The sequence below is a fragment of the Peromyscus eremicus genome, chromosome 2 (assembly GCF_949786415.1).
Source record: "Peromyscus eremicus chromosome 2, PerEre_H2_v1, whole genome shotgun sequence".
Classification (NCBI taxonomy): Eukaryota; Metazoa; Chordata; class Mammalia; order Rodentia; family Cricetidae; genus Peromyscus; species Peromyscus eremicus.
This window is the reverse complement of record NC_081417.1, coordinates 160,967,850-160,991,881: the sequence shown is the minus strand read 5'-3', so window position 1 is coordinate 160,991,881 and position 24,032 is coordinate 160,967,850. Positions and strand designations below refer to the sequence as shown.

At 51.9% G+C, this 24,032-nt stretch overlaps 1 protein-coding gene across 2 annotated transcripts in view; it reads right to left on the bottom strand.

Annotated features, from left to right (window-relative positions):
- Acot7 (acyl-CoA thioesterase 7) overlaps positions 1-24,032 on the bottom strand; it is a 97,133-nt gene that overhangs the window by 8,093 nt on the left and 65,008 nt on the right. For both annotated transcript variants that reach the window (XM_059255466.1, XM_059255465.1), the window contains exons 7-8: positions 12,292-12,408; positions 3,977-4,161 (exon numbers count right to left, since the gene is read on the bottom strand). In XM_059255466.1, the coding sequence (XP_059111449.1) occupies positions 3,977-4,161; positions 12,292-12,408 (302 nt within the window). The remainder of the gene's footprint in view (positions 1-3,976; positions 4,162-12,291; positions 12,409-24,032) is intronic.

Sequence of the window (24,032 nt, the reverse complement as noted above, 5' to 3'; positions counted from 1 at the left end):
GGGCCAGGACCTGTAGCCCCCTCTGCCCTGGCCCCTCTTTGCTGTGTGGCTGGGGTCAGACTTGGGGACCACAGGGAGGGGAGCTGACTGCCACAAAAAGTCTTGTCCTGTCTCCTTAGCACAAAGGTTTGAGGGGCTTTCTAGTGAGTCCCGAACAGAGGGCCCTCAGAGAGCAGCAGCATGGCTGCTAACGGCACAGGTACCAAGGCCCTAGGTCAGAGGGGACAGCCACAGCCAAGGGCTCTTCTACCCACCACCCCACCCCACATCACCACGACGACGACGACGACGACACAGCTTTGACACCACACTGCAGACAGGTAATCCCAGAGGCAGCTCCAGGGCTGGGGCAGGAGGCTGACAGGCCCTTGTCACAGGTCACACCTCAATGGCTAGCAGAGGTAGACTGTGCGGCTACCTCTGTACCCACTGTGCAGATATATTCACTGAGGTGGGGGATAAAGCGGCAGAATAAGTCACAAGGGTAGGAACTGGGGGTGCATTCTGGGTGTCTATGCTGAGCCCAGGATAGATAGGCTAGAGAGAAACTAGATTTCAAAACCTCTGTGGCAATCACAGAGGCCATGGGATTAAACATCTAGACAGGTCAGTACCAGCTGGTACAGTGCAGCCCCCTGGGAAAGGCAATGTGTACGGAAAGGCAATGTGGTTCTGAAATCATCTGGGGTTGATACCAAGTTCCCTGCATGGAGCAGGCAGAGAGGAGCCAGTGTTTGGGAGAGTCAACAGGTTCTCGGTCACGCTGGAGGCTCTGGCTGCAGGCCCTATTTCAGATGTCTGTCCCAGAACCTGAACTGAGGCCAACACTCTCAGAACCAAATCAGCAGGTCTGATTCAACAGTGAGGTCTAAAGCAGTGAGCCACCCTCTCCTGGCCTGACAGACAGCTAGGACGTCTGGAAAGTCACTGTCCTACCCTGCCTCAGGGTCTTCCTGTAAGGATGACAATGACATCTCCTAACTCCAGACGTGCCACTCATGACAAGTGTGAGGTGCGTGGTGAAGACTCCATGTTCTGTGGCCAGTACCAAGGACCCTGAACACCTGCCCTTCCACTCCTCGGACCCCTGCATGGTCACTTTTCCCAGAGGTGAGGAATGGCTGTGGCATCAGCCCAGCCTCAGTGCCCACCCTCTTTGTAAGCAGGCAGCATCCCTGCTGAGGACAGTTCTGAGGACCATCCCACAGGGAACATGTGGTCTCCAGCGGTGGCATCTCTGAAAGGTGGGCTTCCTCGGAGGACATGGCTGACGGGGTATGCCCTTTGGAGGGTGCCCTGTGTAGTCCTCCCTTGCATGCTCTCTCTAGTTGCCATGAGAGAAGCAGGTCTATTCTACCACACTCTCCCCTGTGCAGGATGCTCTACCTTCCTGAGGCCCACAGTGACAGAGCCAAGGCACCATGGACTGAACCATCTGAAATCATAAGCCCCCCAAAAAACAAAAAAACGAAAAGGAGCAGCTCTTTTCCTCGGGTGTTCTGTCACAGCCATGGAAAGGGACTCCTATCAGGCTCACAGCAAGTCTTTGGCAAACCTAGCTCATTGCCCCAGGGATCTGAGCTGCTGCACTGGACGAAGAGGCACCCTACCGTTGAGAAGACCAAAAACCGCACGTTTCACTGACCCTTGGTTGAGCTCCTCTGGCTAGGAGCAAGCCTCATTTGGAAGGAGAGAAAAGTTGGCCACAACCCTCTATTTGAACTGTCTCCTCACTGTCTCCGTTCGAACCTGTATCACACGTTCTCATCACCTTATGGCTGCTGACTAAGGCAGGGTCTGGTCCTGCCTGCCAGTTGCCATTCACTAGGTATACCCTGCCAGGCATTAGGTGTACCCACCATGGGCTAGGACACTCTGTGATAGAGCAGCTGGTTCTGGAGTTGAATCCAGATTTTCTGAGAACACATAAATCAAATCTGCTTTGTGTGCCTCCTCCCTCCTTAGACCCAGGTTGGGCATTCTCTGGTTTACAGAGTGCATCTTTTGGAGCGGGGTGGGGGTGGGGGGATGTCTAACTGGGGCAAGTGCTGCCTATACAAGGGGCCAGAGGTATCCTCAGCCCAACACCAACTCTATACGGTTCTTACCTTTCTCAAAGAACTTCCCTTACCTTGGCCAAAAAGGGAGAAAAAAAAAAAAAAATCGCACAGCAGAGGCAGACACTGGGTACCGAGGAAGCCACAGATCCTGAACCACCAGGGCGGCTTCTCCCACAATGCCTTCCCACTGGCCACTATCCACAGTTCTAGTCAGAAGCCTGGGTCTCATTCCCACCCCAAGGTCAGAGGGCACTGCCACAGGGAGGACGAGTGGCAGAAGGTGTGGGTCATGCTTCCAGCCCAGGCTGGCCTATGCTAACAACAGTCAGCCTGGACATGACAGCAGCTGCAGGGACCCTGGCACACAAGCCCTCCCCACATCAGGAAACACCTCCACAGAAGCAAACGGCTGCATTCCATGTCAGCAGGGCCCTGGGGAGGGAGCTAAAAATAGTCAAGAGCTTGAAGATGGCTAGCAATGGGGTGGGGACAGGCGGGAGCAGGAGGGCAGTGCGCACACTCGTGTAGCCGTGTGCAGTACACGTGTGTGTACCGAGGGCTAGAACTTGTGCATGGGTGGCTGGTTCCCAAGCACACCCAAGCCCAGAGAGTCTGTCTCCAGAATCTTTTCCTTTGTCCTTGCCAGCTGCTCTCACCCACATCAGTGGGCCCCAGCACACCTCAGTGAAGGGCCAAGAGCATCTCCAACAAGTGTAGAGTGCCTGGACCCACAGGACACCATCAAGAGCAGAACCTCCCAATCTCTGCCTGGTCCTGCCTGTCCTGGTACCTCCTCTCTTTGGGTCAGTACAGCTCCTATGCTGCCCAGGATGCAGCTTTCCACTGGTTCAGTGGAGGTCATGGGCCCGGTCCCCAGACTCTACCCCTGGGGTTGGATTCAACAGAAGTAGGGCACATGGGGTAAAAAGCCAGGCCTATCTTCCAGAGCCCACCCTGGGCTTTTACCATCCTGGGAACCCCAAAGAAGGTGCTACAGGATGCACTTGACCATGCAGCTGGGAAGGAGGACTCATGGTTCTGTGCAGGGGTCTGTGACCACGCCCACAGCAGCATCTGCCTTCTCTACTCACAGACTGAGAGGCCTGTCAAGATGCAGAACACCCACCCAGCAGCACTAAAGCCGCCTCATCTTGTGCCCATGTGAGTAGTCCTGGAGACCCCAAGCCCTCACGGGACAGAAAGAACTTGGTCCTAGGCCTGGGTTTTTTATCAGCTCCTGCCTTCCGCTCCTGCATGTCCCTGCCTTGCACAGCCTCCTGAGATGGTTCCTCCCTGCTTCCCACCCCCAGGCCTCTGGTCAAAGCCTTCCTGTGAAGGAACTTAACCCTGTAGCTGCTGATCAGCACTCCCACCCTTGATGTCCTCAGCCATCTCCTTGTTCACCTGATGACCGTCCGGGAGGAGGGCTCCAGAAAGTTGTGGACAGACTCAGGTTCTTACCTATCTCATGTGACACATACTATGGTTGTCACCACTACACAGAAGGTACATGCCTCAGATCACACAGTTCAGCAGTGGGCTACCCCTCTCCTCATCTGCATGAACCACTACAAGTGTAGAACTGAAGCTTGCTTTTCATCAGGTGACATAAAATGCCAGTCCAGCTGAGAGGGCGCACCCCTCTGTCCTTCCAGGCCCCCTGATGAGCTGGAGAACACAAAGCTTGAGATGTTTCTAAGACCCCACTCCGGCACAATGTACACAATGCCAGGAGCCCCGGGCACTGTGCCAGCCACAGTGATGAGCTCAGAGAGGTCTGACCCATCTGCCCACCCTACAGCCTGCAGCTTACAAGGTACCTCTTCGCGGGATTTCACTAGACCTGAGCACAGCCCATGACACAGGCCTGGGTCCTGCCCTGTTTAGGACAGGTCAGTGCTCCCGAGGACACTTACCACAAGCTGAGGTACAGGCAGTGGCTTGCCATCCTGGTTCAGGGACACATAGGTGAAGAAGGCACTGGCGGCCCGGTACCGCTTCTGTGAGTTGTCCACCACAGGGTCGGCGTCCACCAGGACCTCAATTTCCATGGATTTATTGCTCGTGAAGGTCATACGTCCAGAGATGGTGATGACGCAGCCTGCAGAGGACAGGAGCCGCTGCATTAGTGGATGCCAGCTTGGTCTCTACCCACAGGGGCACAAGTAGGCAGGAGCAGGTCAGTGAGAACCCCATGTTACTGAGGACAGTTTAGACACTGGGTTAGGCAGCACAGGCAGCAGCAACTACAAAGACATCACGACAACAAACTATTAGTGTGCGCCATTATTAGTCGATGTGAGTCATCTATCTCCTGCAGTTCTGGCCGCCACTGGGTCCAGCCCCACTGACACAGGCCAGCAGCGGCAGCTTCAGCCAGGCAGTGGGGGAGTCTGCTCAGTCCTGCCGCCTTCCCTGTCCTCCAGGGCCACACAGTTACCCACTGTGATGTTCTGAGCACCAGAGAAGAATATCCCAGAGGCTTACAATCTTTATGTTGGCTTGACACAAGCCATGGCATCAAGTTTTTGGCGGGGTCATGTGACTGTCTGTCAGGTTTGCTGAAGTTTCATCCTCTGAGCTGATGGACGTCATGTCAGGATAGTATCCAGGTTCACCTCTTCTCAACACCAACATGGTGTCAGGTGGTCATAACCTCAGTCCACAGTCAGTGTCTCTGTAAATGGCCCGAGTGACCCCTCTCAACTCTAAGCCAGTGCATACTACCATCAGTGCATAATACCACACAGTACTTCAGCCTGGCCTTCTGCTTCCGGGCTTAATGCCTTTCCCTGCCACCACCCACCCTTCCACAAAGACCCCTCCACTGCTGGACCTTGCCCTTCTCAACCCTTGGCAGTTTCTAGTCTCAGGGTGCTCAGTTCTGCTCTTACAAATGGACACACAGGAACTGGACCTTCAGGGAACTGTGAAAGAAAAGGCAGAAGACCCAGTGCCGGGTCTAGTGCTTGCCAAGGATCATCCTTCCCAGCCATGACGGGTTTGGCCACAGGGGTGTTGGCCTGTGGAGGATTTGGGGAAAAGCTGGCTCCTGGCTCCTGCCACTTCTGACTGATGTGTGACCAGAATCCTCCTCCCAGCCCCAGCACAGTCTTCTGGGCCAGGGTACGTGGGTCACAGAGCCTACTCAGGAGGGACCAGTGCTGGCTGCAGGGCCCTACAACACATATCTAGCATCCTAGCTTCAAGACAGGCCCTGCAGGACACACTGAGACAGCCAGAGAGAAAGACAGTGGAGGTAGCAGGGCTTTCCATTAAGAAGTTCCAGAAAGCTCCATTCCACATTCAACTTCATACTTACACAGGGCGCTTCAGTGCAGGACATGGCCATTTCTGGGAGGGAAGGAAGGAGCCAGGTGGTCAGCAACAGGGGGTCAGGTACGAGCTGTAGTGCTCAGTCACATGCAAGCATCTGACAGGTGAACACACCTGTGCCACACCCTGGGACTGTCACCAGCTCAGGGTCTAGAAGCTTAGACTAGTCACCCCAGGTCTTACCATGCTTCTGTCCTCTCCTAAATGCCACTGAGAGCTGGGCTGTAAGGTGAGACGCAGGAAAGAGAAAGCGGGCAAGATTTCCCCCAAGTCCAAGGCTCGTGAGGGCCACTGTGTGAAGTGCCACCTATATCACACTGTCTGAGAGGCCAATTCCAGGGTCTCCAAACACACTGTGAATTCCAGAAACAACAGGAAGTGTGTCCTTCTGCTGTCAACCACAAAACCCATTTCCTACCATGGGTCACAACCAAACCCTGGCTGCTCATGGTGTAATGTTTGAGTTGGAAGCCCAAAGCTTCTGACTCCAAGTTTAAGTCAGAAGTGGCTGGTTCTGAGAACTGGACCAGAAGACCAGCAGATGGAAGGGTCTGGAGAGCCAGGGATGTCATGCAACACGATAAACACCCCAAATCTGGGCTTTTTCACTCACAAGAGAACTACATCACCATGCCACACACACGCCTCAGGGGGAATCTCCACAGATAGAGGAAGGAATCCACTATGGAGCTGGCACCTGACTAGGCCGCTGAGAGAACAGGATCAAACTGAAACCCCATGTCGAAAATCCTCAGCTCTGGTGACAGGGGAGGCACAGAGCACCCAGAGTCCCTGTAGTGTCAAAGTCTGCCTGGGGAACCAGATCCAACTAGGTGGGGAGAGGTAGCTAACAAGTGGTCCAAACTCCATGATGGCCTCCCCATCCCACACACTTCCTATAATGGCTGCCTAGCTCACCCAGTGCCTCTCCTCCAGGGATGCTGCCAAGACTAGCCCACCTCCTCCACGGCACTCCTTCTATTAGCCTTCATGTTCCACTGCAGATCTGACCAACGCCTACCTGTCTCCCAGTCTGGAATGCCTAAGGGCAAAGCAGGGGTCCCCATTATGTGGTGAGTAAACATAGAGACCCACAAGGGCTACGGAAGGGTTTTCAACATGGGCAGTTGACCACAGAGACCTAGCACCCTGCAGGCCCCCAGAGCCCAGGGGAGCCCGAGACCCTGCCATTACCCTGGAGTAGACACTGCACAGGTCTGAACTGAGTGGCTCAGAAGCATGGCACTGGCCTCCATCAAAACACTGCTAGCCAATGCTTCCTTCCACTTCCTTCCTCAACTCAAAGGCTATCCTTTGAATGGCTGCCCTGGAATCTCCCAACTTCTTACCCACCTGCCTCTCCCCAGGAGGAAGCAGGGCCCTTCTTCACGCTCCACCATTCTCTAAGTCCCCAGAAGGTCCAGGCACATGGGGTGAAGTGAAGAAAGAACGGGAGAGTCTAGGTTCACAGTGACCCTTGTGGTTATGGATAGGTGTTGGCACACTTGTTAGCAAAGAGGCCTCAACACCCAGACTGCGGAACACGGCACTACATGGAAGAAGTCTCTGACACATCAGTGGAGACATAGTAAGCTGGTGGAGGAGCAGGTCAGCCCCAGTGCCAACAGCTCCTGCAGTTCTGTCCCTCTGCCTAGGGTGTTGGCCTGGTGGATAAGCAAACACCACAGCTCATGCCAGCACATGACACCTGGGCCACCCATACTCAAAGTTACAGGTATCTGGAACTGAAAGGCTGGACATAATATGCTATATAATGAAACAGTCTACATCTGCACTGCCCTGCACCACTGTTACACAGGGCTCTGGCACTTGAGATGGCTGAGGATAACTGAGGATCGGCACTTTTCATCCTCTCTCCTCTCTTCTCCCTCTCTTCTCCCTCTCTTCTTCTCCCTCTCTCTCTCTCTCTCTCTCTCTCTCTCTCTCTCTCTCTCTCTCTGCCTCTTCTCTTTCTTTCCTGCCGTCCCCCTTCTGGTCTTTCTTCTGTAGACAAGGTTTCAGGACACAGCCCAGGCTGCCTTGGACTTCAGTCTTTCTGCCTTTCTGGAATGGCCTCACTGTGTTGGCCAGGCTACACTGGGACTATAAGCACATCCCACTATGCCCAGCTTTGATTTTCATTTTAATTATACTCTGAATAGCCATGTGTGGACGGGGACTATTTTGTGGGCAGCACAGCAGTGAAAGCTCAGGGCTGGAGAGGTGGTTAGTTTAGAGCACCTGCTGCTCTTGCAGAGAGCCTGGATTCAATTCCCAGTACTCACATGGTGGCTCACGACCATCCAAACTCTAGTTCCAGTCTGCAAACACCAGGCACACACACGATGCACACACATACATGCAGGCAAAACACACATATATATATGTTTTTTTTAAAAAAATATATAAAAAAAAGTTTTTTGTAGTTTTGTTTTTAAGCAAAGCCAATAGAATGGAGTGTAGGGAGCTGCTGGAGACAGGAGACTCAACTATCCACCCCTGATGCTCTCCAAACTCAACAGGAAAAGGACCCTGGTAAAGGCTGATGAGGGCACAACAGAGCAGTGTCTTTCTTAGGCTAAACCACTCACTGCACAAAGCCTCAGAAGAGAGAAGTTACTACTCAGATGTGAGAAGCAGCTGAAGTCAGATCACATCCAAGGTGAACATCAAAGGTAGATGATGTTGCATTTGACCTGTGAAGATCACATGTAGCACCCCTCACCCATATCCACCCTGCAGTTGCTGTTCCGTGCCCTGGATACCTGGCTGTGTCCTGTAAGGGGTCACCAAAAACACGCCTGAGCCCCAGTGGCTATAGGCAGCTTCCTTAACCTCTCAAGTTAAAGGTTAGAATCCTGAGATAACAATCTGCAGAAGGCTCATGGGAAGGCACTCAGCATGGGCCTGACCCTGAAGCCAGCAATGTCCAGGGCAAATGCATCAAGTGGGCTGCAAACTGCCTGCTTTGAAGCCACTGACAGCCCACCTGGAGAGCGTACCCCACAAGGCTGGCAGCTGCCCCAGCTGACTCCCCCGAAGACAACATCACTCCCCAGGCAGCAGCAGCTAGATTACAACTGTATGCCAGGGATTGGAAATGAAAACAAACTAATAAAGAAAATAGCTGTTACCAAGCCTGAGACCTGCTAAGCACTCGGAAGTTTACAAAGAGCTCCGTGTTTTGTGCACCAGAGAGCCAGGGCACAGAACTGTCTCAAGTGCACACAACAGTGAACTATGGTGACATTAAACTGCAGCCTCTGGGAGGGTCCTTCTGGAAGACTGGTAATCTACAAGCAAAGTGCACTGCCAAAAACCATCTCTTCAAGGAAACCGGTTGGAATTTAATGTCTCAACTGGGGGGGAGGGGAGACAGTAACCCATGGGATACATATGCTCATACGGCTGAGGTTTCTTATTTGTACTGAGCAAAGGCATTGCTGTCCACGTCAGGCTTCCATGCTGTGTGCTGTCCAAGATCCTCATTGAACTCGGCATGGTCATAGCAGGTCCTCTAAGAGTAGGTATGGGCTTGTCACGGCTCGTGGCTCCTACAATCCCCAGCATCCATGATACTGGCATGGAGAGCCTGAGATGCTCTTGCTGGGCCAACATTGCTTAAGGAGCTGGATCTCTGTCCTTCTCATTTCTTCCTGGGCAAGGGGCTAGTGACACAGGAGTGGTCAGTGACACAGGGCTGGACACCAATCTAGTGTGTGGATGAAGCCACTGGAGAGTTAACTCAACCTACACACCTTTGGTGTGCACAGGTGGCAGCTGGCCTTGGTATACCAGGAGGCCAGACTGAGCGGCCTGAACATAGGGTGTCGCAGGTGGCCATGGAGGCTGTGAGCCACAGGTGGGATGGAGTCTGTCCTCTCTGTTCTCAGTATGAGTGAAGAGGTATCCTCAAAGAACCAAGTTCATAAACAGCAAGTTGGGTAGTCTACCAAGAGCAGAGGCAACTAGTAGGCCGAGTGGCCACATGGAAAGTCTGGCTCTGAAAACTCAGCCTATATTTATAAACCTGGATGCAGCTAACTGAATTTTAGCACATATCCATCCTGTTGTGCTCAAACTCACACATTCTCTTCTGACCTTCTGGGGACAGTACTGTGACCATGTTAAGCTGTTGCTAAAACTTTCTGATGGACATCCTATTGAGTGACCAAAAAATCTTCTAAGAGACAGACCCACAAGATGGCGCATGGCCAAGGACACACGGGGCTAGAGGAGGCGGTATGGTTCTCAGAGGGTGTGCAGCTCTGATGACATCTTGGACTCAGATGTTAGCCTCCAAAATCAGGAGAGACTTCGTTTCTGTCATTTTAAACATCCCAGTCTGTGTGCATCAGACGCCGCAGCCCCAGGGAGCTAACGTTCCTTCACAGAGTCCACATGTGCCAGGCCCGTCTTGCAGGCAAGGTTCCCAGGGCTCTGTAGACGCTGCCTTATCCTGTACACACTGATGCATGTCACACCTCTTCTGTGGAGGTGGCAAAACTGTCCCCTGTGGCCTCCTCCATGCCAGAACTGAGGTGTAAGGCAAAGGCAAGCACAGGGATGATGGCCCAAGAGGTGCCACAGCCTCGGGCTAAAGTGACCTCAGCAGCTGGATCAGAACCGGCTTGTCAGCCCCGCCCTCCTCATGGTGGCTGACACACTTGGACCACATCACCACAAACCCCAGAGGCAGGAAGGATTTGCCACCCCTGCGCCTCTGGTGAAGAGCAGAGTGCACTGGCAGGGGCCTCGGTACTGAGGAACCAAAGATGGAATGAATGTCACAACCACATTTGTGAGGAAGACACAGCCTGTGCCACCTGAAGAGGGACGGACCCTCCTCCCTGGACACCCCCAGGACACCTTTTACTCCTGTGTAAAAGGACAATACAGGGGACCTCACAGGGGACATCTAGTTAGAAACAACAAGCAAGGTGACAGTGTGTAAAAGCCTGAGGACTCGGGCACAGAAGTAGGCCGGACTCTACAACTGTTATTTCCTTATTGCCTCAGTTCCTTCAAAGCCCAAGCAAGACCCCATGTCAGCAAGCAGTCATCATCTGCCGCTCCCTGGGAGGAGCCAAATGTCTCTCTCAGAAGTCTCTAGGCCAGAGGGCTGTAACGGTACAAGGACAAAGACAAGGTTGCAGCAGCCACTGAGGGAGGGGGCTCTAGGGAAGGGCCCTCACATCACAGACTTTTCTTTTTTAAATAAAGACAGGGTCTCACTATGCAACCCTGAGTGGCTGGGAACTCACTATGCAGATTAAGCTGGCCTTGAACTCCCAAGTGCTGGGATTAAAGATGTGCACTACCACACTGTTTTAGCTACAAAGACCAGGACATCCCAGGAGGTTCTGTGCAAAGCTCCCAGCCCCCCCCCCACCCCGAGCCCACCCCTTTGAGGGAGCTAGAGCAGAGCAGTGTGTCAGACCACTGTCAAGGACATTTGCTGCAGATAATGCAGCCCTACATCCTCTGGTGACAGAAACGACCCTAGACAAGCTGCCTGACTCTCAGCCATTCCTCCAATCCAGATCCACTGCCTCTTGAACGGCCCCTGCCGAGCTCCTGGCCATGCAGGAGGCCAACGGTGAAGAATCTGGGGGTCTTGCTCTGGTGCCTTCCTTCTAAGAACAGTGTAGTTCCTTTAAGGGCTCTCTGATGCAAGGCTTTATTGATATGTCTACCGCTGGGTGGACCTGGAGGAAAGCTGTTCTCCAGGATGCTTTTTCACTGTTCTAGGGCCACCGAGGGATGGCTGAGCGGGACCAGTTCTGTGGTGCACGAGCCTGCTCTCCCCGGTGGGTCTGGGTTTATATTTAACAACGGAGTGCTGAGCAGCCATGTCACCAGGCAGGAACTCTAGAAAAAGGACTCTCCCTTCCTGAAGGCTCAAGGCATGAGCTACAAGGAGCACAGCATTCCAGGCTTCTGACACACAAGGCCCCGAGCAGCAAGCTAAAGTGACAGGAGCCACTTGTCACCATCACCTGTTAAAATGAAACTATTGTCTGTGTTGGCGGCAAATACCTGTCAATCAAGACAGATTCCTGGAAGCAGAGGGAGCCACGTCACCGCTGGCTGTCCTTATCGACAGCCCCACATCCACAGCAGGAAAGCCCACTTACTTTCAGTATGGCGAAGGGGGTAGTCTTGCATCTGCCCAATCTCAGAGTGCTTCTATCCACCATGTAGTGGCCCCCTACCAGGTGCTGGGGGGCACCCAGGGTCCCAAGGCTCTGGCCTCAGAACCAGGAGTGCAAGGCAGTGAAGTGGCTTAAACTGTATGGCCCCTAGTCTGTAATCAATAATCTGTAGCAAGGCCTAGCCTCATCCACTGCCCCTCTCATGAGCTGCTCTCACAGTGCAGCATCCCAGGGCCAAGGCCCAACTTTGGACTCACCCTCTGCCTGAAACGACAAGGCGGATGAACCTGCCCTACCAGCGGCAGCTGCCCAATTCCATCTCCGTCCTGTGAAAACCCTCAAGGAAGGTGAGCAGGGCTAGCCAAGGACGGAGCGCCTGAGGCGCCTCAGCACTGTCCTGCCATCACTGTCCATCCTGCCATGGGTCACCTCTTATTCCACAAGAAGGAAACCTACAAGGTTTGGTGGCAGCTGTTGAAGCAGGGGCATCCCAGGGCTCCTAATGCTGGAGTTCAGGGACAAAAGCCTCTGTCATCCCAGAGTTTCCAGCTGAAATCAGATCAATAAACACCAGCCTCACGGATGTGTGTAAAGGACAAAGCACACAGTTGTGTCTTCCTGCTCCTTGTGCACACAAGCAGACACCAGGTGTGAGCACAAAGGGAAATAGCTCCAGGGACCAAGCACCCAGGACTCTAAAGTGCTACCCGCCCCCATTCTCACGGGGAGAGCTCTCTTACCTTTCCGGATTTTGTCGTGAAAATTGATTGCATCCACGGAAGCTGTGACTATGTTGGTCTTGCAGTGGCGTGCAGCCACAATCCCAGCCACCTCATCCATGAGCTTCATGGTGACACCTGCACAGAAAAGGGCACACGGCTGGTGAGACCTGGAGGAAGAGAGCATGTTCACACCCTGGAAACCAGTCCTCCCACCCACACTAGCAAGGGTTCCAGTCAGCGGGAGCGGGGTGTGGCATGCTGTGACTTCCTCAGAAGCATCTGAAAATGGCCTTAGGTGACATTCTGGGCAAGTGACAAAGTTCTCCACAAACCTCACTGCCAGGCAAAGTTCATAACAATGTCCCCTGGGAGGACATCGGTCAAAACATCAGCTGGTTAGATGGACAAGGTGACACACTCAGTGACCCATATACTCAAGAGGCTGAGGCAGGAGGATCTTGAGTTTGAGGCCATCCTGTCCTATCTCAAAACAGTAAGGACAAAATCAGATAACACAAGGCAAAGGGTGGCTCAGAATCACCAGTCCTTCCTGTTTATTTAGAGACAGGGTTTCTCTGTGTAACCTTGGCTGCCCTGGAACTCGCTCTGTAGACCAGGCTGGCCTCAAACTCACAGAGATCCACCAGCATCTGCTTCCCGAGTGCTGGGATTAAAGGCAAGCGCCACCACTGCCCAGCATCACCAGAGAAGGGGTAATTTCTGGGAAATGTCTGGAATTTGTAGAAAGAAACAGTGTACTTCAACTGTTCCACACCCAGGGACAGAGATGCAAATTCAATGGCAGTCTCACTCCTCACAGCCAGCAAGGGACAACACAAACGCCCACCAAGTGACGAAGATGTGGCCTACCCACCCACACTAACATGGGTGAACCTAAAGATAGGCACAGAGGGAAGCGAGGCAGACGCTGAGGGCCACATTCAGTAAGAGGCTCTTGTGCTGTAGGAGGGGACTCAAGGGTCCCTAGCGATGGCAGACCAGAATAAATAGGGTGACTGCCAGGGGGCACAGGACTTCTCTTCTAGAGGGAATTAAATGTTTCCCAATCAGAATCTGAAACTGAAATGTTCCAAGAGCCAAACTCTTTGAGCACCAATGTGATGCACAACAGCAAATGTCATATTATACTGTGAAACTGTTTAACACACAGAATTATTAAAAAATATAGTACAGGGCTGGGGATTTAGCTCAGTGGTAGAGCGCTTGTAAGGCCCTGGGTTCGGTCCTCAGCTCAAAAAAAAGTATATATATATAGTACAATGGAAATGTAACACTGGTCGACCCACTGTGGAAAACAGTATAAAGGGTCCTCAAAATACTGGAAATATAACTACAGCACAATGCAGCCATCTATGTCCTTGGTGTAGAGCCAAAGGAAATCATAGCAGCACATTGCCTGCCTAGTTATTATTACATTATTTATTTATTTATTTATTTATTTATTTATTTATTTATTTATTTATTTATTATGTATACAGTATTCTGTCTGCATGTATGCCTGCAGGCCAGAAGAGGGCTCCAGATCTCATTATAGATGTTTGTGAGCCACTATGTGGGTGCTTGGAATTGAACTCAGGACCTTTGGAAGAGTAGCCAGTGCTTTTAACCACTGAACCATCTATCCAGCCCCTCCATTTTTATTTATTTAAGCATGCACGTTTCTGTGTGTGTGTGTGTGTGTGTGTGTGTGTGTGTGTGTGTGTGTGTGTGTGTGTGTCTGTGTGTGTCTGTGTGCGCGCGCGTTGTATTAGCACAGCACACATTTTATGTGGGTTGTGCACTGGGCTTTGCATGGCAAGTGGTTTCCTCACTGAGGCATTTTTGTGGGTCCCCTGCCTGCTTATTTTTGAGACAAGGTCTTGCTGATGTAACCCAGACTGATCTTAAACTCAAGATTCTCCCACCTTGCTGTCCCAAGCACTGGGATTATAACCTATAAAAGCATCAAAGTGACATTGATCCACTCAACAGACGTCAGGAACTTTAGAAAGCTGAGCGCTCACTATGCTCGGACGTGCTGGCTTCTAAAGAGGAAGAGAGAGGAGAAAAACTGGGAGGCACCCCACCCACGAGGTCCAGGCTCTACTGCAGCCACATGCCTCATGTTGTTGTTGAACTGAACACCAATTTCCTGTGTGTCTATGCCGATTTAGGATTGGAGATGAACACATAAGTAAAAAGAAATAAAATGTCTCTGGAGGAGTCAGGGAAATCTGGCACCACACACGCTCTGCTCAGGTGGGCACAGGGATTAGAGACCGTCAACCTCCCCTGGCCAGGTGCCACTCACATGGAGGCACGTCCAGGCCATGCCACTCACAACCTCCTGATTAGGCTGTGGCTTCATGGCAGGTCTCTGTGCAAACACTTATCTAAAGACTTCAGAGAGGATGGAGAGAGGGTGCTCACAGGCTCAGTTCTTCTGGATTTTCTCCATAAAAACCAGAGTGGACAACAGCTGGGCAGTGGCCAGACTCACAAGAGGATCAGCAGGAGGCCCTGGCACACAGAGAGGTGCTTTCCCATAGATCATCCTCATACCATGAGCAACGGCCTTGGTGTCCACAGAAGCTCCCTTGGCTCAGGTTAACATCAAGAACACTTGCTGCAGAACACTGACAGTGCACACGAAGAAAAGATGTGCCCAGAATTAGAACGTGGGTTTAGATCACACCCATCAGTCAAGCACAGAATGGGTAAGAGACAGGAGTCTAGGAACTGGCTGCTGGCCTCACTGGGACAATACTCTTTAGGTGCTGGGTTCATAGCACTGTGCCTTCAAAACAGCTGTCCTCTTTAGGAGACAGTCTGTCTGACAAAGACAAGCTGGCTGTTTGCAGAAGAAAGTCAAAAAGGAGCAGAAATCGAAGCTTTCTGAAGAGTCCACAAAGCCGCCCGTGACCTGGATGCCCAGGACCAGCTTACACTGCAGAAGCACTGGAGTTCGGCAGAGCTCAGAGACCTGGTGGGAGAGCAGCTCCAGGAAGGACCAGGCCTCTGTCCATGTGAGCTGGTCCCCGGTAGATAAATACAAATACAGACAAGGATGCTGAGCTTCCCTGGAAAGCAGCCCCAGGAGACAGGCACATTGTTTTCTGTCTTACAAATCAGGGCACAGACACAGGAGTTGTGTGTCCCAGACACACAGCAGGAACTGAGTCCAGACACTGCTCAGGGGGCTACTGAGGCCAAGCTATGCTGCCTTTCCAACGTGGTTGGCCAGATCAAGAGTGAAGTGGAATTCCTAGGTAAGGTGATGAGAGATTTCAAGATCATGGTGAAGGGTAGGGTGGCAGAAAAATTACTGTGTGTGTAGAGGGGTCATGGCCCAGAGCACCTCCCTGCCTACTGTGTGTGTAGAGGGGTCATGGCCCAGAGCACCTCCCTGCCTACTGTGTGTGTAGAGGGGTCATGGCCCAGAGCACCTCCCTGCCTACTGTGTGTGTAGAGGGGTCATGGCCCAGAGCACCTCCCTGCCTACTGTGTGTGTAGAGGGGTCATGGCCCAGAGCACCTCCCTGGCCTCTAGACAGTTACATTATGGGAGGGTAAAGAAGAGGAAAAGGAAGGGTTTGTGTTAAAATCTAGAATTTGCAGGGTGGTGACAGCACAGCCTTTAATCCCAGCTCCTGGGAGGCAGAGGAAGGCCGATTTCTCTGAATTTGAGGCCAGCCTGGTCTATAGAGTGAGTTCTAAGACAGCCAGGGATATAGAGAGAGACCCTGTCTCAAAAAAACGAAACGAAACAAAAATCCAGAACTCACTATATCTGTAACTGGCCCCTTGTTTACAAGCACAACTTGTCAAAAATGGAAGAATAAAATGGAAGAGATTGATGCAAACACTTTTAAATGCAGTTTGGCCTCATTTACCAAAAACACCAGCAAGTTGCCATCAAATCTACTACGAGGCCATTGTCTCTAAAATGCTGACAGTTCTGATGTGCAAGGCTGTGATCCCCAGTAGATTTCGGAAGGAACAAGCATGACTGGGTGAGCTTCTGGTTCATAGATGACATGTTGGCCCATATGTGGGCCCCACAAGGCACCCCGGAATGCACTGGATAATGTGTAACATGGATATCTGAGCTGTGCCTCAGTTTCCCTGGCCCAAGACAGATCCTGGATCTTGGTGCTCAAGAGATGGCTGCTGGATATGAACAGACTGATAAAGAAACAGACACTGAAGATCCTAAGTCAAGATGTCCATTCCTTGTTAACCTGACACTCAAAAAGTATCACTCTGAACAACAACATTCTACCCTTAACCCACAACAGACTCATGTCCATCTCATTATTCAAAATGCATCCAGTTGACCTCCAAGAATCCCCAAAGCTTTAAGAGTTCTAACGAGGTTCAAAAGCCAAAAGTTAAGTTTCCCTGGAGACTCAGGGCAATTGTCAACCCTTGTAAAAACCAGAAAGTCACATACTCCCAACATGTAATGGCTCAGGGTCCACTTCTGTTCCCTACAGGACCGATGAGAGGTCTGGGGAACCCACTCCTCTATCTTGTATGTAACCACACGGTCTCTCCTGGACCGGCTCTAGTTATCCCTTCAGGCTTTCTTCCACAGACATTCCATTGTATTAGCTTCTCTAACACGCCGAGGTCTCCAGTGAGAGCCTTCTGCCCCATGGCTTCACGTGCGCCTCTGAGAGCTGCTGCAAGGATCCTAACCTCTACCACACACTGCCTTGCACCTCAGGCCTTCCTTCGAAATCTGGGTGGAAGAATACCATCTTCTGTGTTGTTTACATTGGCATCTCTGTGACCACAACACCCAGAAAGGGGAAACAGCCTCCTAGACACAGCCAGAACTGTGCTTGCTCACAAGCGAGAACAAACATCACGGGAGCTGATCTCACAAAGAATGGTGACGTGGCCGGGCGGTGGTGGCGCACGCCTTTAATCCCAGCACTCGGGAGGCAGAGCCAGGCGGATCTCTGTGAGTTCGAGGCCAGCCTGGGCTACCAAGTGAGTTCCAGGAAAAGGCGCAAAGCTACACAGAGAAACCCTGTCTCGAAAAACCAAAAAAAAAAAAAAAAAAAAAAAAAAAAGAATGGTGACGTGTTTCAGTATAAAATATTCAAGGGGCTGGAGAGCTGGCTCAGTACTAACAGCAGAACTGCTCTTCCAAGGTCGGGAGTTTGGTTTTCAGCACGCACATCAGACAGCTCACACTACCCATAACTCCAGCCCTAGATCAATCTGATGTCCCTGGCCTCCAGAGGCCTGCACTCACGTGCATGTGTGCACACATGTGCATCCAGAGGCCTGCACTCGCGTGCATGTGTACACATGTGCATCAAAGGGAGCACTCACGTGCATGTGTGCACACATGCATCCAGAGGCCTGCACTCACGTGCATGTGTGCATACATGCATCCAGAGGCCTGCACTCACGTGCGTGTGTGCACACATGTGCATCCAGAGGCCTGCACTCACGTGCGTGTGTGCACACATGTGCATCGAAGGGAGCACTCACATGCATGTGTGCACACATGTGCATCCAGAGGCCTGCACTTACGTGCATGTGTGCACACATGTGCATCCAGAGGCCTGCACTCACGTGTATGTGTGCACACATGGGCATCGAAGGGAGCACTCTAGCTACTGAGCATCATCCCCACCCCTCACTTGTCTCTCTAATCTGTTTGTCTTTGTCTTCCTCATTTTCTCTCACCACTGCATAAACAAGCAGGTCTCAACTTAGACCTCAGACAGTGCAACTGTTCCCCACAGGGAAGGCAGAAGAGAAGGCATGGACTGAAGGTTTTAAGTTCTATTTTTTAATTGTGTGTGTGTGTGTGTGTGTGTGTGTGTGTGTGTGTGTGTGAGAGAGAGAGAGAGAGAGAGAGACAGAGACAGAGAGAGAGACAGAGAAAGACAGAGAGAGAAAGAGAGAGATACCAAAGAAGTCCTGAGTTTGATCCTCAGCACCACAGAGACCAGACACCCATCACTCAGGAAGTGAAGGCAGGGACATCAGAAATTCAAGGCCATCCTCAGCTACACAGCGAGTGTGAAGTCAGCAGAGCTGTGTGAGGCCCTACCTGAGAAGGGCTGGCTGTCATGTGTCACACGGGAATTACTGAAAGCATGCCTAACTCTTCCAGCACAGTCTTCGAGGACTCCATCACAAACACCACTGCCCGTGTCACACCAGGACGCCTCGGTATCACCGTCGGTGCAGAGGCTGTGTTTGCTGACCTGTGTCCAAACAGAAGCCTGCAGCCTGGTTCCCAAGTGCCCGGGCTGTCGGTGCAGCCCAGATGGACGCTTCTTTCAGAGAAGCCACGTCCCTTCTTCTACCCTGGAAGTCACCATCCCACCCCCCTTCTCGCCTTCACACAACTGGCTAGTGCCAAGTTTTCTATAAAGCGCCTCTCCTCGGTGTCCACTTGCTTCCCATTCAGACATGGCTGGGATCAAGAACAAAAAAATAACTTTGGCAAATGATACAGTCCATCATTGGCTGTCGCTGCTACTCAAGATTGGTAATTTTAGAAGATGACAACAAAATTGTAGGATTTGCTCTCGTTAGAGACTGCATTCACTTCAGGAATTATGGGAAGGAAAAGAACCAGGCTTGTTGGCCACTACCACGTAGATAAACACCGGGTGGTAGAGATATTTTTGCATCTTAACATTTAACTGCTTACAGATTTTTGTTTTGATTTTTCTTTAAGTATTGACAACATGCTGACTGGATTAAAAATAAAGGCTTAATTTTCTTTTCCTAAGGCCTGCTGGCTGGCTGGCTGGGCCAGGCCTGCCTACAAGCCCACAGCAGCAGCCAGCAGCTCAGAGCTGGAGCAGCACCGCCTGCTCTGTGGGTGGGATCCGAGATGCCCCCATTTCTAAATTTAACCCCAGCTGATGGAGCGTGGGTAAGAGCTTCCTATATTAAGCAAATGATAGTAACTTCATCTTATTTTATACATCCTACCCTTTGGTGATGACAAGAGGCTATTATGAGACACAGGTGAGTGAGAGCTCCCACCTGACCCTGGTTCCTCTGGGTCCTATCACCCTGCGGCACTGGGACAGGACCAAGGAATCCCTGGCACAGGAGTCTTAATTAAGGCAGTTCATACAGGTTATTTTTGGCAATGAGTGCACAGACAACTACAAATTTCTAAAGACAGTAACAAAATGTCAAAAGTGGGAACTTCAGGAACAGACAGACACAGTTCAGCAGGTAAAGTTCCTGTCACCAAGGCAGACCGTCGGTGAAGGAAATAACCACCTCTAGCAAGTTGTCCTGTACAGCCAGCCATTCATGCCACAGTGCATAGGAAATGGAATGTTTTAAAAAGTAGATACTATGGCAAAGTCCCAGGTGGTGACGCCTGTGGCTGGAGCATCACAGACCAGGATGACAAGGGTAGCTGCTCTCCCTCAGCCGACTACTGCTCAGGGGTCAATGGAGCAGCGTCAAAGCAGTAGGGTACATTTGTCACCCAATGCCTTGGGGACTTGGTGGAGAGACCACAGCAGTATAAATCCACATCCAGACCCAGGAGACGTAGGCCAGAGGACAGTCTAAGTCTCAACTAGAGGCCATGAAAGGGCAGGCTCCTACAAGGACTCAGGACCGGAGCAGAGATAGGCTACTGTTTTAGACTAATTTAAATGCATCGGTCACTTCGGACAGGACAATGTTGTTGTTAGAGGCCACCTGCCCTGGTCACCCTAATGAATATGAGGTGACCAATATCAGGTGAACCAGCCGAAGAGGGGAAAAAAGGCTCATTCACGTGGTGCCAAAAGAAGGGTGTACAGCCTGGGTCTGAAGAGGGATCATGCGCTGGTTAATAGGGAATGTGAGGGAGTCAGTTGTCTAGGGACAGTAATGGGGTAGAGGGAGATGGGGGCAGAGGGAGGTTAGGGGTAGTGCCTGTACTCTCCTGGGCCCCGACACACCAGGAGTCTGAGCTTTGGAGAGGTGGCAGGCAGGCCAGTTGGCCGCAATGGGGAGATAACTGAACTCAAAGAGACAGAAACGGTCAAGTAAGGAACCTTGACCTTCTGGCTGTCGGGTCCCAAGCGGGGTGTGGCTCATGTTTGCAAGGATGGTGCTGTTATGTTGGGAGGGCATGTGGAGAAGGGGGGTGGTCAACAGGAGGCCAGTGCAGGCAGCGGCCAGGGTTTGGGCCAGGAGGAAATAGGGCACACGTGCTCAGATTCTGACATGATGAGACGGTAGAGCAGAAGGGTGGATCGAGAGAGGAGATGGAGGTTTTCGGGGATGGATCTGAGTCAGGGCCACTGCAGGAATGCTGGCCAGACAGAGGATGGAGACTGCTGGAAGGGCCACAGCACTATGACAGAGCTGCTGCCAGAGTCCAGGGGAGAGGACAGGGCTGGAGCCATGGATACAGGAGCCACTGGCCTCAGATGAATGGGGGACCAGAGAGAGCAGGCAGTGCAGGAGTGCAAAGCTGAGGCACTGAGGCCTGAGGCGGTGGGGAGTGCAGAGAACAGCAGGGGACTGAAGGACGGTGGCAGCTAGATGAAGACATGGCCCGGACGGACGTGTGCAGGGGAGCAGCAGGCAGCAAGTCCTGTAGAAGCCCCTGAGCTTGCTGTACCCCTAGTACAGGCAAGAGAGAAGCATCTGGTGTCAGGTTCCAGAGAGAAGCAGGCCCAGAGTGCAGCCCAAGGCTGAGAGGGTAGAGGCCCCCAAGTGGCTGGCAGAACCCCTTTGCTAGGGAGAAGGCTGGCCCCACTTGCTGTCTTTGGGGTCACAGCTACCTAGGCAGTTTTACAAGCACCTGCCTCCTACCTCACAAAGGCCTCCTCGAAGTTACTACCTTTACTCTTTCCCAAAAGTGAGCTAACAGCAAAGTCAAGGAAACCCATGTTCCATGAGACCACCCTGGGAATATGGGAACTTCCCTCTACCATGGACCATCAGAGCCAAAGACTTGAGACAGCACAGGATGGAAGTTGACCGTGCCCTGGCCAATAGTCCCACAATAACAGTATGCTCCATAGACTAGGCTCGTCACCAGTCACTCCCTCTCCTGACCCTGGCTAGTGTCTACTCTGTGATCTGGGGTTGGAGTGCAGGGCAGGACCCTGGCCTGTTGGTCGAAGCGGAATCAACCAGGTACGGAGCCTGAGGGTGCATTTACACATCGTGTGCCAGAGTAGCTCGAAGCACAAGAGTCACCACAGCCACTGTGGAGGAGGGTCAGCTCTACAGAAAGGGGTGGGGTCACTCATTAGCCACGAATGCCTGGCGGGGACACACAGTACAGGACACTGGAGAGTGGGATGAACTTAGGTGTCATGCTTCTATGTGTATGGAATGTGGATCTAGGGAGCACAGGGACCAGAGGACCAAGACAGCGGTGGGAAGGAGCCTCCCCGTCAGGCCCACCCTCCTCTTTTTCTACGGGCAGACTCTGTTATTCTCTTCCCAGCACCAACACTTTGGTATTTTTAATTTTTCTTTTTAAATCCCACAGGCTCAACGCCGCCCACGTTTCCTCCAAGAACATCTTCGGCCCTCTCCCCCAACTGGGGGGCAGCGGCTCCGCTCATGACTTCAGCACACGTGCCAGCCAGGCCCAGCACTTCAGGGAGGCAGCTTGGTTTCAGGCAGCAGTGTTCTTGTCAAAGATGCTCAAGCTTTACCAAACTTGCTCCAGGGCATTTGTATTTAAAATGCTCTTTAAAGTCAAAAAGTCAAATGATCACATTGCATAAATGCCCCTCCGAACAGACAATGCTCTCAACTGTCCAAGGCATCCTCTCCCTCTGCCCGTGACAAAAAACTAACTGAACATGGAAGAATACACTTGGAGCTCCCACAACTTTAGAGGCTCAAGTAGGAGGACCGCTTGAGGCCATGAGTTCAAGATCAGCTGAGCACAACAGCAAGACCCATCTCAAAAATCAACACGGCCAGCTGACTCAGCAGCTAAGCACACTTGCCACCAGGACTGAGGACCTAAGTTTGAGCCTCAGGTCGAACTCATCTCCTACTCTCAGCAGTGATCAACCCTCTCCCCAGGAAGAGGCCCTGTGCTGTGGGATGGTCTGTATGTCAAATGTGTTGCTCTGATTGGTCAGTAAATAAAACACTGATTGGCCAGTAGCCAGGCAGGAAGGATAGGCGGGACAAGCACAGAAGAGAATTCTGGGAAGTGGAAGGCTGAGTCAGAGAGACACTGCCAGCCGCCGCCATGATAAGCAGCATGTGAAGATGCCGGTAAGCCACGAGCCACGTGGCAAGGTATAGATTTATAGAAATGGATTAATTTAAGCTGTAAAAACAGTTAGCAAAAAGCCTGCCATGGCCATACAGTTTGTAAGCAATATAAGTCTCTGTGTTTACTTGGTTGGGTCTGAGCGGCTGTGGGACTGGCGGGTGACAGAGATTTGTCCTGACTGTGGGCCAGGCAGGAAAACTCTAGCTACAGCCCTGGGTGCATCTCTGAGCAGAACCAGTTTTACCTAGACCTGAATGTAAACAAGAAGATTCCTTTCTCCAACAGAACAGAACACCCACCCCTCCACACCTCTTGTCCTCTGAAGACCAGGAACATGAACTGCAGAGGTAACCAGATCATTCACTCTACATTAACTATGGCCATGTCTAGGCTGAAATGAAGAGGCATGACTGAAATGTGCCAGGAGCCACTGAACACCTGGAGTGGAGCTGCTGCTGTCCCCAATTCATTCTTGACTATGACTCTCCCCACTTTCTTGCAGTCCTCTTGGTATCTTCAGAGAGTCGCTGCAAGAATGAGGTTCTCCTCCACCCAGCTTCTCCCGACAGCAGAGGAATGGGCTCTGGGCAGCTATGTACTCTCAACTACAGTGTGTGCTGGACTCCAGGCTGGCTACCCAGACCACCCAGACAGCCTATCCACAACCAGCCATCTGGGTGGGCCCAGCAGGCCCAAGGACACAGTTGCAGTCCTCAGAAAAAAGCACAATGCCCAGCCCTAAAGATGTAGGCAGAGAAGGAGTGTGGCTTGGCTCTGAAAAGAGGCACTACCAACAACACAAATGGGCCAAGAGGGCAGAGACAGGAAATGGATATTTCCTCCTAGTAAGACAGAGATACAGGTAAGGCTCCCAGGCAGAAGAGGGAGGTCACAGCAAGCTGACCACCGACAGGATGCAAATTTTTTCATGAGGATGCTGGGCAGGTCAGAGCTGTAGAAATCATGAGCCCAAGAGATGCAGCAGGGACTTTCACTGGAGAGGCATTCTCCCAAGAGGAGCTCCAGTGCAGTAGTGAGACCTCACTCCCCATGGAGCCTGACAGAAACCCCATTTCTTGGCCCCTAACCTTGCTGATTACTTGTGAGGCCTCACACAGCTTTCAATAGCTCTTGTCCAGTGTGACTATACATCAGGCAGCAGAACGGTGCCTGGGGTCAACGGGGAGTCACATGAAGACTTGGGGAGCCACCAGGTCAGAGGTCTGAAGAACAGTGTGGACACATCAGCAGACAGCAGAGGTGGGGCCACAATGCACAGGTGTAAAGGAATCCAGACCCTGCATTTGCTGGCTAAAACCATGGGAGCTGAAGATGGAGAACAGAGCCCTATGGGTAGAAGGACTCTCCAAAAGTGCCACACTTAGCCAGTTCATGTTTTCAGGTATGCAAAACCCAGGAAAATATCCTCTGACCCCCACAACAGAGAATACGTCTGCAAATGAGTAACAACGTTGTGACAGGCACCACATACCACCAGAGGGCCACAACTTTGT